A 15010-nucleotide genomic window follows, 5' to 3' on the forward strand; every position below is an offset into this window, starting at 1 on the left:
AGAGATTTATTTGGCACTTGTTTCTGCAGGCTGTACAAGAAGCATGGTCCCAGCATCTGCTTCTGGTGAGGCCTCAGGAAGCTTACAATTATGGTGGAAGGGAGAAAAGAGCCTAGGTGGCACATGGTGAGAGAGGAAGCAACCAGCAAGAAGGAGGTGCCAGGCTCTTTTTAACAATCAGATCTCACAGTAACTAACAGAGTGAGAATTAACTCATTACCATGGGAGGGCACCAAGCCATTCATGAGGGATCCAACCCTGTAGTCCAAACATCTTCCACCCCACCTCACTTCCAACACTGGGGATCACATTTCAACATGAGATTTTGGGGGACAAATACCCAAACTGTATCATTGACTTCTGAAGTATATCCAGAATTCAACCACTGTTCAATACCTCCACTGCTACCACTCTGGTCTGAGGTACCATCATCCCTCACTGGGTTTATTACAGTAGCCTCCTATCAGTTCTCTTTACTCTTGCCTTATTTTCAACACAGAAGTTAGAGTAGTCCTTTAAAAAGGCGAGACAGACCATGTCACTCTTCTGTTCACAGCCTTGCAATGGCTCCTGTTCCCTTCCAAGTAAAGCCAAAGCCCCTTCCATTGACTTCATCATCTGCACCTGCCACCCCCGCTTTCTTGCTTTTTTTGTGACACACCAGCATGCTCCTGCCTTAGGCTGGACACCAGATACCAAGAGTGCCAGGAACACTCTCCCCCTGGCTAGCCATGTGACTCACTCCTTCACATCCCTCAAGTCTTGGCTCAAATTTCACCTTCTCATTGAAGCCCACCTGACCTGACCACCCTATTTAGAACCACAACCCCTCCCATGACCATTACCAGTCTCCCTTAGTCTGCTTTACTTTTTCTTTTTCCCATTGCTCCTATCACTTTCTGAGATCCAAGATCAATTCTTTAATTATTCTCTTTATTTTTTATTGCATATCTCTCCCAATTGGAATCTAGGTTCCACAGGGGCAGGGATCTTGGTACCAAGCACCTAGAATTGGGCATAACCTACAGTTACCAATCAATACATATTTGTTGGATTGCTAAATACATTAGCATTATAGGGTCTAGAAAGAAAGACTAAATATAACTTTGGTCCAGAATCTCTCACTGAGAAATATGGAGCGAGGGTGCTTGTCTCAACCTTGGCTCACAGTCACCTTCACATATTTTCTTAAGACAGAGTATCTTAAACTCCAATCATTTGTATGCCAACTACATGATTTTTGCCTGAAGAATAATCTTACTTTTATTTACTTAATACTTTTTCTTAAGTAGACTTACTTCTTGGGAAATAAATTTATTTTGAAAGAAAATGTTATATCACAGCTTTGATGTGCTAGCTATTTTTTTAAAAATACATGTTAAAATAAACATATAGCTACTAAAGTGAACAATGTACATCGCATCACCTGAGAACATCTTGCTTACCCCTGGGGAAACCTGCCTTAAGCATTCCCCCTTAACCAGAAAGGCCCTCCTGTACCTGCCACCTACCCAAATCCCACTGTCCTTCTCCAGGAAGCCTTGGTAGCTCCTCCAGCTTCTTTCTCTGAGTTCTCTTCATAATTACAGACAGAATATGTAAGCCCAGGCCAGGTGCGGTGGCTCACACTTGTAATCTCAGGACTTTACGAAGCTGAGGGAGGTGGATCACCTGAGGCCAGGAGTTTGAGACCAGCCTGACCAACATGGTAAAACTCCATCTCTACTAGGTACAAAAAATTAGCTGGGCATGGTGGCACATGCCTGTAATCCCAGCTACTTAGAAGGCTGAGGCAGAAGAATCACTTGAATCCAGGAGGCAGAGGTTGTAGTAAGCTGAGATTATGCCACTGCATAAAAAAAAATAATAATAATACATAAGCCCAATATTTGGATGCTTACATGCCATTTGTTTTTTCCAGTTTCACATCATAAGATTATAAAACATCTTCTTAGCTGTAGATAAGAGACATTAGAGTATCCAATTTCCTTATTTTATAGGCTATCAAAGAGATTACGAGGCTTGTCCCATATTGCTGCCAATTAGGGCCAAAGCCAAGACGAGAACTTGGGTCTCCCAATTCTCTACACTGTGGGGGAATCCACAACCACTTATTAAATCCCTATGATGTGCCTGATACTGTGGCAACTACAGGAGATACTGGTGAATAGAACAGACTCAGGCCTCACCTATAAGGAGCTTTCAGTGTGGTCACGCTATACAAATAATTCCATATGATTAAAAATCATTGCAAGAGCTCAAGTGTCTTGGAGGAGACGTGCAGGATTGGGTAGTGGGCCCAGCCTGGTTTGGAGGTCACAAAAACCTCACTGAGAAAGTATGTTCAAATGCATAGGAGTTAGCTGAAGAGGAGCTGGCGGATATTTTAAATGGTGCCAGGCTACTTCACAAAAGCTGCTTTGATATTTGACAGCTGCATTGTGGGTTAATTAGGCCACTGTGGCCTGCCCTATTTGCCAAAGTGCTCAGGGAAAAGGCAGTCAGATTCTTGTGCCTCTGAAGCAGCACCAGTTGTTCCCTCCTCCCTGCATTCAGTAAGAAGGTGACAGGAGACACCCAGAGGCCTGCTCTGGAGAAGGTCTCCTCACCCCTCACTGACAGGGAGTTTGGACATCTTGAACATGACACACTGGTTGGTTTGCCAAGGGAGTGCCTACAATGTAAGCTTTGACATTAGAGAAAAATAACCCTTAGTCCCTGGAAGTGGAAAATCTTAGTCTTATTTATAAAGGCACATTACAAGGCCTTGGATAGTTTCACCTAACTAGTGAAAAAGCAGACTCTTCAAAAGGAGATGCTTTCCAATCTCTGTTAATTACCATTACATCCAGATGTCATCTTCATGTTTCTTGTGATAGTTCAGTGGGACTGGTTAACCTGTGTCTAAGAAACTTGTACCATATCCTGCCTTAGTGTTAGAAAATTCAACCTGGAAGCAATATGTAGTGATGTGGAAGAAAGATGTATTTAGACTGAGTTAGAGCCTTGGGGTTTGATTTCCAATTCTTTTCTTTACTAGGCTGGGAAAACCGCTTTTTTTCTGAACCTCAATATTCTTTTTTTCTTTTTTCTTTTTTGAGATGGAGTCTTACTCTGTCACCCAGGCTGGAGTGCAGTGGTGCAATCTCAGCTCACTGCAAACTCCACTTCCTGGGTTCAAGTGATTCTCCTGCCTCAGCCTCCTAAGTAGCCGAGATTACAGGGTGTATGCCACCACTCCTGGCTAATTTTTGTATTTTTAGTAAAGACAGGATTTCACTATGTTGGCCAGGTTGGTCTCGAACTTTTGACCTCAAATGATCCACCTCTCTCGGCCTCCCAAAGTGCTGGGACTATAGGCTTGAGCCAGGCCTGAACCTCAGTTTTCTTACCTGTAAGATAGGGATGATAATGATAATAATAGTAACAATTTCTGAACCTGTGAAAATCTTGAGGCATTAAATGGTAATATATGTAAGAACTTTTTAATATGCTCTAAAGTGCTGCAAAATATCACTTAAAAATTAACTCCTTATTATGAATCCTCTTTTATAAAGCTCAAAGTGAGGTTCAGAGAGAGACCTGGTTAGGGCTGGGAAAAGGTCTCCCGATCCCCCACTCAGTTTCTTTTCACCACGTTGCTGCACTGGGGCCTGCCTTCTAGTAAAGCAATTATTGGCAAGAGCAAGTTCCTGGGGGAAATGAACACATGCCAGGAGGGAAGGAAAGAGAGTAGAGGATCTCCCTTCAGGGGTATGGAGAAAGCAATGGACAGGGAGGGGGCAGAGACAAACACGCCTACCTTCTTGGGTGCTGAGGGCTCTGAGGCTAAGCCCGCTCAGGGTTAAGGTTCTCAACTGCCTACTTTCTCCGCCTTTCTCAATTTGCCTGTCTTTGTGCGGTTGAAGCTGATCTAGCATAAAATAACAGGCTTTTTAGCACAGTTTGAAAGCAAAGTCAGGCTTTAATGATGAGTTTCCTGTTCCTTGGTATTTTCTTTCAAGCAAAGGCCATGTTTTTGTAATACTCCATTTCAATGGACTATTCTTTCAGCCCCAGCAAACATTCCTGAGTGGTAGGTTTGAGGAGGTGTTCCAATTTATTGCTTCCGGTGTCCAGTAACCTTGGAGGAGTATCTGTCTTCATGTCCTCCAAGGCCATGTTGTTTCAGAAAGTTACAGTGTTTAAAATCATTCTCTAATAAAGGGAAGTGCCACTAATTCTAAGTAAAGTGAGCTTTACAAATAAGACCAGCTGTGAATGTTTAAAAAAAAGAAGAAAAAAAAGCAAAACGAACTTCAACAACAGGAGTCCATAAGCAAAAACTGTAGGCAGCTGAACTTCAGGAATTTTAGCATCCATTGAAAAATATATCTTCAGCAAACTCATCTAAATTAGTTAAAAATGCTTGACACGATGAACATGTTGTGTCTCTAGGCCAGTATTCGATCCAGGTCGAGGAATCTAAGGGGTAGATGTACCTACCAAGAAACAAAGTGTTTGTGAGGTGGCCACAATACAGAAAAGCTGAATTTGATTTCTTTTATAAGAGCCCAGCTGTGATCAGGTCCCCCGGGGTCAGGTTGTCCACCAAACTCTTCTGTACCAGCCTTTCCCGGGAAAGGTTCACAAACCCTTGAGGCATCATGAAGCTGCCTAGGCTCTCATGTTAAAGGCAGAAATGACATCTATTTCAATGTCTAGTTCCTAAAAGCAGATAATACAATGCATATTTACACATTTTCCTCTTTACAAACAACAATCTGAGAACCTATCAAAAGAATTGCTGTAGTGGTTAGGGGAGGTCTGGTGAGCACTTTCAGATTCATCATCAGGTCCAGACACTCAGATGGTTGATCAGGCAGCTAAGTCCTCAGCTGCCACGATGGTTTTAAATCATTCTGTTTGACACTCATGTTATTTCACTTATGTTCAAAATGACTTGTTGGTTAAGAGCAGGGCCATAGAAACACATAGCCTATTTAAAAATAAATTATACTCAGTTTTGGAGGACAGATCAGTGACTCCAAAATATTGGTGACTTACCTGAAACTGAAATTGTATTTTATCTGGAGGGCTTCTCTACCCATAATTAAGTACTGCCTTCCTTTTACCAGCTCAGCGTTAGAGCAGGTTACCTTTTTAATGAAGGTGATTTCAGAGTTTTTCTCAGCGACAGCTTCCCCTGAGAGACACACAAGTCAAGTAAGGTTATAACACTCAGGTTTTAATGTCACAATTACAAACACTCAAGTTTGCTGGTTCCTTGTGGCTACTTAGAGGTTTATGGCTAGTGGAGAGCAGTGATATCCGTGTGGTTAAGGCTTCAGTCTCTGGAGCCAGACTGGGTTAAACTCTAAGCATGTGGTTTCCTGGCTATGTGATTCTGGGAAATGATCTATGCTGTCTGTACAAGGCCTTAGACCCTCATCTGAAGACTGGGCATGATGATAAAACCTACCTTGTAGAACCATTGTGAGATTAAATGGGTTAATATATAAAAAGTGCCTGGAACATAGTAGAAACTATATAAGTGCTTATTATTACTCTTGTAGAACCAGAATTAAAAGAGCCTACCTATAGTTATTTAATAATATTAATCTTCATGTTATACAGTAAAATATAAAATTATTTGGTAGTTGGTGATTGTCAGCTTTGTAGAAAAGTACAAAATGTGAAAGACTTGGAAAATATCAAGGATAATAATTTTGGGATTCCCAAAGAACTCACAAATAGCCAGTCCCCCTACCTGGAATGCGTTCCTCCCCATGTTGGCCTATTGAATTTCATTTCTCTTAAAAGTCTCCTTCAGTTCTCACAGTATCCAGTAAAATATTCCTGGATGCTCTTTGTTTTAAATATCTTTCTGTCTCCTCCTTACTTCTTTTACACTTTAATTTCTATCACAATGTTTTATCCCACATCTGTCTTTCTACTAGACTAGAAACTTCTTGAGGCATGGGCTGTGTCTGATTTATCACTATATATCCAGGGCTGATACTTAACTATTAAGCTCTGGCAGAGTCATCTTAATTGTTAAATCCTGAAAAACTTCTGAGCCAGTTGGCAAATAGTGTATAATAGAAATTGTGTGAATGGTAAACTTTCATTATAATATAAATTTCAGTGTATACTCATTAGTTCAAACTGATTTCTTAGGCTGCCTGATGGTGTAGATTCCTATTGTGTCAATATCTGAGCAACATTTCCAGCACTATCTGCCATTCCGGCCCCTGTCAAGGTAAGCAGTGTGGCTGTGTGGGGCCTCTTTATTTTTTAAACTTCTCATCATGGAAAATGTAACGTGTATTTTAAACTTCTCATCATGGAAAATGTAAAGAGAGAACAGGCAACTACCCTGGGCTTCAACGATCACCAAATTTTATTCATCTGTATTCTCACCTATTCTAAGCACTCTGTGCTTTGGAGAAATACTAATTTTTCATTATCCTTAAACTACAGTTTGCCTATGATTCTAAGTGGTTTATTGTCAGTGTGCAGCATTTCTTGTATAAATAATGTGGGGTATTTTGATATTTATAAAAATTCAAATTTATAAGTGTTAAAAATGAACCCAGAATGAGGAGATGAAGATGCAAATGTTTCTTAACATTTCCTTTTAAATATCACAAAACGAATCTTTGGATTTACTGGAGAACAAAGAAGAAAAGATACTAATAAAAAACTGTAGCTTGGGAATCATCCAATGCTATGAAAAATTCAGAACAGTCTAAAATGTCTTTTAATACTCTTCAAGAATCAATATGAAATAAAACAATTTGTATTTCTGGAATGAAAAGTGCTTTGTTATTTCAGTAAAAAGAGAATGGCTTATTACTGCTTGTAATGTGAATGTTGGATACAAATGGTGCTCAAAAGTTGAATTGTAGAAAGATCAAAGTTATAAACACTTATTTCATTAGAATGGCAACTAGAGTACAGATAAAAAATTGTGACCATCGATGAAGAAAAGAAGTAACATCACAAATCAGTTTCATATAATAAAACTTTCAAAATAACAAAAATGGAAAAAAATTATCAAAGTGTTGATAAAGCAAATACAAAATTGAAAAATATTTCTAGGATTTTAAACTCTAGGGCATGATTAGTGATAATCAGGCTGGGAGGCTGAGGAGAGAGAATTCCTTGAGCCTAGGAGTTTGAGACCAGCCTAAACAACATAGTGAGACTCCACCACAAAAGAAAAAAAATCAAGCATTTTAGGACTTGAAATATTTGATATAATTTCAAAAGAGAAAAAATTTAGTATAAATATATTATTGCAATTTAGCTTTATGGTCCTACATATTGAAAAATTTATATCAACCGAAATGAGGCTGGGTGTGATGGCTCACACATGTAATCCCAGCATTTTGGGAGGCTGAGGTGAGTGGATCACTTGAGCCCAGGAGTTTGAGGCCAGCTTGGCCAACATGGTGAGACCTTGACTCCACCAAGATACAAAAATTAGGCATGGTGGTGCATGTTTGTAATCCCAGATGCTCAGGAGGCAAAGACTGGAGAATCATTTGAACCTGGAAGGCAGAAGTTGCAGTAAGCCAAGATCGTGCCACTACACTCCAGCCTGGGTGACAGAGTGAGATTCCATCTCAAAAAAAATGTAATCCTATTCACAATAGACACACACACACACACACACACACACACACACACGCCTAGGAATACAGCTAACCAGGGAGGTAAGAGATCTGTACAATAAGAATTACAAAACACTGCTCAAAGAAATCGCAGATGACACAAACAAATGGAAAAACATTCAATGCTCATGGATAGAAAGAATCAATATTGTTAAAATGGCAATACTGCCCAAAGCAATTTATAGGTTTAATGCTATTCCTATCAAACTATCAATGTCATTTTTCACAAAATTAGAGAAAACTATTTTAATATTCATATTGAACCAAGAAAGAGCTCAAATAGCCAAGGAATTCTGAGCAAAAAGAACAAAGCTGGAGGTCTCATACTATCTGACTTGAAACTATATTATGAGGCTACAGTAACCAAAGCAGTATGGTACTGGTACAAAAAAAGACACACAGACCAATGGAACAGATTAGAGAACCCAGAAATAAAGCCACACATCTGCAACCATCTGATCTTCAACAAAGTCAATAAAAACAAGCAATGGAGAAAGGACTCCCTAGTCAATAAATTGTGCTGGGGTAACTGGCTAGCCACATGTCAAAGAATGAAACTGGACTCCTTCCATTCATCATATATAAAAATCAACTCAGGATGGATTAAAGATTTAAATCTGAAACTTAAAACTATAAAATGCCTAGAAAAAAAATCCAGGAAATACCATTCTGTAAATAGGCCCTGGCAAAGATTTCATACAAAGACTCCAAACGTAATTGCAACAGAAACAAAAATTGACAACTGAGACCTAATTAAAGAGCTTCTTCTGTACAGAAAAAGAAACTATCAACAGAGTAAACAGAAAATGTACAGAATGGGAGTACATTTTTGTAAACTATGCATCTGACAAATTTTTAATATTCAGAATCTATAAGGAACTTAAACAAATCAACAAGCAAAAATCAAACAACCCCATTAAAAATGGGCAAAGGACATGAACAGACACTTCTCAAAAGAAGCTATACACACAGCCAACAAGCACGTGAAAAAATGCTCAACATCACTAATCACTAGAAAATTGTAAATCAAAACAACAAAATATCATCTCACACCCAGTCAGAATGGCTAGAGTTAAAGAGTCAAAAAATATGAGATACTGGCAGGGTGATGGAGAAAAAGGAATGCTTATATACTACTGGTGGGAATGTAAATTAGTCCAGCCACTGTGGAAAGCAATTTGGATATTTCTCAAAGAACTTAAAATAGAGCTACCATTTGAGCCATCAATTTCATTAATTTGGCATATGCTCAAAGGAATAGAAATCATTCCACCATAAAGTCACATGCACGTATATGTTCATTACAGCACTATTCACAATAGCAAAGTCATGAAATCAACCTAAATGTCCATCAGTGGTGGACTGGATAAAGGAAATGTGGTACATAGATACCACAGAATACTGTGCAATCACAAAAAGAATGAAATCATGTTCATTCCAGCAACATGGATATGGAGCTGAAGGCCATTATCCTAAGCGAATCAATACAGGAGCAGAAAACCAAATATCACATATTTTCACTTATAAGTGGGAACTAAACACTGAGTACACATGGACACAAAGAAGGGAATACTAGACAGCAGAGCCTACTTGAGGGTAGAGGGTGAGAAGAGGGTGAAGATTGAAAAATTACCTATTGGGTACTATGCTTATTACCTGGGTGACAAAATAATCTGTATACCAACCCCCACAACATGCAATTTACCCATGTAACAAACATGCACATGTATTTCCTGAACCCGAAATAAAAGTTGGAAAAAAAAGAAATTGGACAATTACACAATTTAAAAAACTGTTTTGCTGAAGTCTCAGAAAAAATTAATTCAATGAAAAATATTTGTATGAACATCTTTAAAAAATATTTCTCAAGTAGAATATAAGCTTTAAAAAGGCAGGAGCCCCATCTGTCTTATTTGAGTTGTATCTTCTCCATCAAACATAATGCCTGCCACATAGTCAGTACTAAAGAACTGTTGAATGAAAGAACAAATGAAATGAATTCTTACCAGTTCTGTAGATATCCAGAAGGGTTGCCGTGTACTTGACAAAAACATTTTCTACAGTGATGGATGTGATGCTAACTTTATAAGCTGGTAAAAAAACAAACAAAATAAAACAATTCAGTCTTAATAATATTAATGCTAGGTTCAGTAGAAGCCAGAATTTGTCAAACATGAGAAATGAAGCATGGCAAACTATTATGGTTCTTATTTCCTCCAAGAAGCTTCCCCCAATCCCCTCAATCTGATTCAATCTCTTAATCTTTTAGAATCATTAGTCCTGGCCAATGTTATAGAACAGGCTGATTAGGATAAGAGGCATATTTTATGAAACAACAGACACACATAAAACAAACAAGATAAACCTTTGTTAGATGCTAAGTTCAGAGGCTGATCCTTTAAGATGAATGAAGCCATGCCCCTGGGCATCCTTTGAAGAGCCCCTTATATTCTCTTCTCCATGACCACAGAGGGGGCCTTCTCTCTCATTCAGTTCTACCATGTGAGCTTCCTTGGTTTCTTGCTTTGCTTCCTCATATCACTCCACTGGCTTTGATCTTTGGTTTTTAGGATGATTCTGTTTTCTCACTTACCCTTGCTTGGCAACTACCTAACATGAGCTCCCCACAATCCTGTTTCCTCTTCATTCAGACATCAATGTTTGATGTATAATGTGCTTGACCTCAGCTCTGGAAAGATCAGCTTGAAGGGACCCATTCTTTCTATGTGGCCTCAGGAGAGATTTATTTTATTTTGGCTTTTGATCTTTCTACTTTTTGTTTTGAAATGAGTGACCTAAAATATCTGTTTATTCTGGAGATCCCTCAAGTCTTTAAATCTAACCCAGATATAAATTGACAGCTTGAGAGATAGATAGGTGAACTCACCCTGGCAGAACCAAGGGCTATGTAAATTAGTGGCTTAAAATGCAGGAACAACGTTCTGAATTTCAGATTCATAAGTCTTTATGGTAGACATGGGTAATGTACTTACTATATGGGCCTGGGTAGAGAGACAGAACTACTTAATTTTGTTTCTATTCTGTTATTCCAGTAATAGCTTGTAGTCCAGAAAAAGCCAGCTAAGTATTTTCTTGAAACAACACAATAAACCCAAATTGGATTTATTCTCTGTGTTAAAATAGATTTCTGACATTTTAGATTTAAAACAGTTCTAAAATGGAGGGAAGAAATAATTTAGTGGATTTTTTTGTTTGTTAAAACAATATAGTATTTAACAAACTGCAGTGGGTCTAGGCTGAGTCAGGCAGCTTTTTAGCTTTTTAGCTTTTTTTTTTTTCTTCCAAAATCAAGATAAATCCAAAGGAAAGAAATGTTATTAACCATACAAAATTCATTCTGTTGACTACATTACTATTAAGTGAATTCAGTAGACTTCAATGGAAATTATACTGGAGATCAGGATGCATCTTAATTCCACTACTTGCTTTCTGCATGAACTTGAACAAATTACTTAATCTCCCTGAACATCAAAGGTGTTTTTTTTTTTTTTTTTTTTGACAGGATCTTACTCTGTCACTCAGGCTGGAGTGCAATGGCTCACTGCAACCTCTACCGCCCAGGCTCAAGCGATCCTCCTACCTCAGCCTCCCAAGTAGCTGGGACTACATGCATGAGCCATCCATGCACAGCTAATTTTTGTATTTTTTGTAGAGATGGAGTTTTGCCATGTTGCCCAGGCTGATCTCAAACAGCTGAGCTCAAATTGATCCGCTCACCTCAGCCTTCCAAAGTGCTGGAACTACAGACATGAGCTACTGTGCCCCACACTCATAATGTTCTTATGGAACCCTTTCCATAAGAATGAGAACCCCTTTCCATTGCAATGAGAAACTATGAAAGCTGTTGGTAAACACAAAGCTCCAACTTGGCTGTACTTAGTTTTTAAATTTAGAAATAACACCCTTCCAATTCCTTCCTTTTTTTTTTTTTTTTTTTTTTTTGAGACACAGTCATGCTGTGTCACCCACGCTGGAGTGCAGTGGCACGATCTTGGCTCACTGCAACTTCCTTCTTCTGGGTTCTAGTAGTTCTCCCACTTCAGCCTCCTGAGTAGCTGGGATTACAGGCATACACCACTATGCTCAGCTAAATTTTGTGATTTTTAGTAGAGACAGGGTTTCACCATGTTCGCCCCAGGCTGTTCTCAAATTCCTGACCTCAGGTGCTTCCACCCACCTCGGCCTCCCAAAGTGCTGGTATTACAGGCATGAGCCACCATGCCTGGCTCCACCCTTCCAATTTCAAAATGAAAAAAAGATTTGAGATAGTGTACAATATGTTCTCTCTCTCAAAAAAAGCCGGCAATAAATGTCAAAAACTATGCTCTCTCTCTCTCTCTCTCAAAAAAAGCCAGGAATAAATGTTAAAAACTGAACAGAAAACAAAGGAGCTAGTTTTATCAGGAGCTGAGACAAGGCTACAACTGTATTTGGACACTAATTTAGCTCTGAGCTCTGGACAACTAGAAGGATTGAAATTCGCTTTTTGAAATGGAGAGTGTCACAAACATGAATTGCAATCCTGAATATATTAAAAATTATTTGGTATTTATATTTTTACCCTGAAGAGATTTTTTAAGAACCAAATCCCCTAAACCACCTTTGCCTCTGCCTCTGCCTCTGGTCTATCAACTGGAAGAGTACAGAACTGAAATCTTATACCTCCGTAGCTTCTCAAAAGTTCTCTTTGACTATGTTTTAGTGCCTATAATTGAAAAAGATCTATTAGAGGAAAGTATCTTGGCTGGGTATACATGTCACTTCTATTATTTATAATGAAAATCATATTTCTTTGCAAAGGAATAAAACACTTTGCATGTTAATGATAAAAATTGATGGGATTTTCCTTCAGGGGATACATGGAATGTTGTATCCATATAATTACTATGTAAAGTTTTTGATCTTTCCAACTGAACATGGATTCATAAAATTTCATGTTTAAAGGAGCTATATTGAATTTTGAACTTACCATATGCAATCTCTGGTTTACAAGCTGTTTGTTTTCTAGTCTCTGCAGAGATTGTCAGATCCAATTCTGTCTGCATTTGCCCACAATCAGCTAGATTTTGTGAATATTGGTCAAAATAAGGTTAATGTAAAGAAACAGACACTCTCTCTAGGAGTAAACACAGTTTCCCATGAGCCCAGAGTCAACCCAATACAACCCTACAAATGTCAGATTTCTAAGACCTGCCCATTATCTTTTCTCTCATAAAGTGAAACATTACATAAAGCAAAAACAAAACAAACAAAAACAAAAAACAAAATCTTGAGCATAAGTCACAAGCTTGACCAACCTATGGTCTGTGGGCTGCATGCAGCCCAGGACAGCTTTGAATGTGGCACAACACAGATTCATAAACTTTCTTAAAACGTAGTAAGATTTTCTTGTGATTTTTGTCTTAGCTCATTAGTTATTGTTAGTGTTAGTGTATTTTATGTATGGCCCAAGACAATTATTCCAAGGTGGCCCATAGAAGCCAAAAGATTGGACACCCCTGGCATAAGACTTATTGTTAGACCAGGCGGCCACTCCATATTTAGGTCTTTAGAAATGTATGTGCTTCCCTTCATGAAAGGGGAAATTTTTCCATTTTGAGTATAATAAGAAGTCCTTTGAAGGAACCAACATGATAATGTGACTGATTTAAAATAGCACAATTTATAAAATATTTATATTAAATATATAAAATATTTATAAAATAGCACAATAAGTACCTAGAAAATGTGTAGATACTGAGGATTTTGAAAAAAAAACACAACCAACTCAGACCCTCATGGAGCCAGCTGTTGGTTATTGGTGAGTTCTGGATCATCTTTTCCTTGGCCAAGAAGGCTTTCTTCAATAAAGACTAGGTAGAACTGGACAGTAAACAGAATTCCATTAACTGGGAAGTATAACACAAAAGAAACCGAAGCTAGTGGTTCAGTCCTGAGCCTCTGGTCCTATTATTTAAAAAAGACTAGGTGAAAGTAAAATTTCACATCATGTTGCTCCTGTAATATCCAACAACCATCTGGATGGTGTTTCTCTGCCTCCATACAGTATGAACTATGAGGTTGTTGAGGAACCGTGAAAAAGTGGTTTCACAACGCTCAAGGAATCATTAGCTTTCAATTAGCTGAGGTAGCATTTGTACTTCCAAACAGTATCCCCCAGATTATGACTGACTGCTTTAAATAAGCATGCAGCCTAAGCATGTTAAATGAAGTTTACCTTCTACACACTTGCACGTGGCTCCTTCACAGACTTTCTGAAGTTTGATGTCGGAAGTGCTATAAAACATAGTACACTGTTTATCTGTGGCAACAAAAGAGTGGTTAAGAGAAGTGGTTTGATTGATGCACAGCATATTTACTACTTGGCGAGTCTCTTACATGGAACCTTGAAGATTGCTTATTTCAAACCCTTTTATAGGTAAGGCCCAGGGAGGTGAAATTATGAATTGACTGTCCTGGGAAGGGTTCCTCTACGCTCAGAAAGATCTCCCTTTTTTAGCTTAGTTCTGTGCTTGAAACATTCATTTCTCAGAAATGAAACGTTTGAGGCTTCCATAAGTAAAAGGAAAATAAATTACATTGCATGAGAATCTTTTGAAAGACTATAATTGTTTAGGGTGGACAAGAGAAGAAAAGCATATATCTATGTATTTCTATACATCTATCTCAAGGGGAACATACATGACTATGTATGTTCTATGTGATTTCAGAATACAAAACTAGAAGGAATGGGTGTCAGAGTTTTGGTTCACTTTAAGAATTTTCTAACAAGTAGAACTGCCCAAGGTGGAGTCATCTGTCTTGTGAACCAATAAGCTCTTCAATCACATAACATTTTCAAAAGTGGCTGAGCAGAAAAAATGTGGAATCACCCATTCAACAAATATTTATTGAGTTCACATTATGTACTTCACACTGCATTAGATACTAGGGATGCAAGAATGAAAACACTCTGGGTTTGATGAGAAAGACATACAAACAAATAATTATAATTCAATATGACAGCTGCTATAATAGAGCTATCTGAAAAGTGTAATGAGAATATAGATGGAGTAGAAGTTGTTCTGGGGGTATCGAGTTGGTTTCTCTCAAAAGGAGAGATATGATTTATCTGTGAACACCATAGATAAACTCCAGGCAAAGAATATTTTAAAGTTGGAGGCACTATATTCCAGTTATTTTAAAATGAAGAAACTGAGGACTGAGAGGTGAAATGATTTGCTTGATGTCAAGAAGTAGTTTGTGGATAGTATTTTGTATGCAGTAATTTGGATGTTCAAATTGGAACTTCTATGAAGAGTGGTCTCTGAGAGAGGCAATACATAAAATGT

The 15010-nt window shown here is 38.3% G+C and overlaps 1 protein-coding gene across 1 annotated transcript in view; it reads right to left on the reverse strand.

Annotated features, from left to right (window-relative positions):
• Positions 1 to 3944: 3944 nt before the first annotated feature.
• Positions 3945 to 15010, reverse strand: part of C5 (complement C5) — a 107291-nt gene continuing 96225 nt past the window's right edge. Inside the window, exons 37-41 of the mRNA XM_002743261.7 lie at positions 13897 to 13980; positions 12649 to 12738; positions 9665 to 9748; positions 5047 to 5185; positions 3945 to 4481 (exon numbers count right to left, since the gene is read on the reverse strand). Of these exons, the coding sequence (XP_002743307.2) occupies positions 4352 to 4481; positions 5047 to 5185; positions 9665 to 9748; positions 12649 to 12738; positions 13897 to 13980 (527 nt within the window). The 3' untranslated portion in view covers positions 3945 to 4351. The remainder of the gene's footprint in view (positions 4482 to 5046; positions 5186 to 9664; positions 9749 to 12648; positions 12739 to 13896; positions 13981 to 15010) is intronic.

Source organism: Callithrix jacchus, chromosome 1 (assembly GCF_049354715.1).
Source record: "Callithrix jacchus isolate 240 chromosome 1, calJac240_pri, whole genome shotgun sequence".
Classification (NCBI taxonomy): domain Eukaryota; kingdom Metazoa; phylum Chordata; class Mammalia; order Primates; family Cebidae; genus Callithrix; species Callithrix jacchus.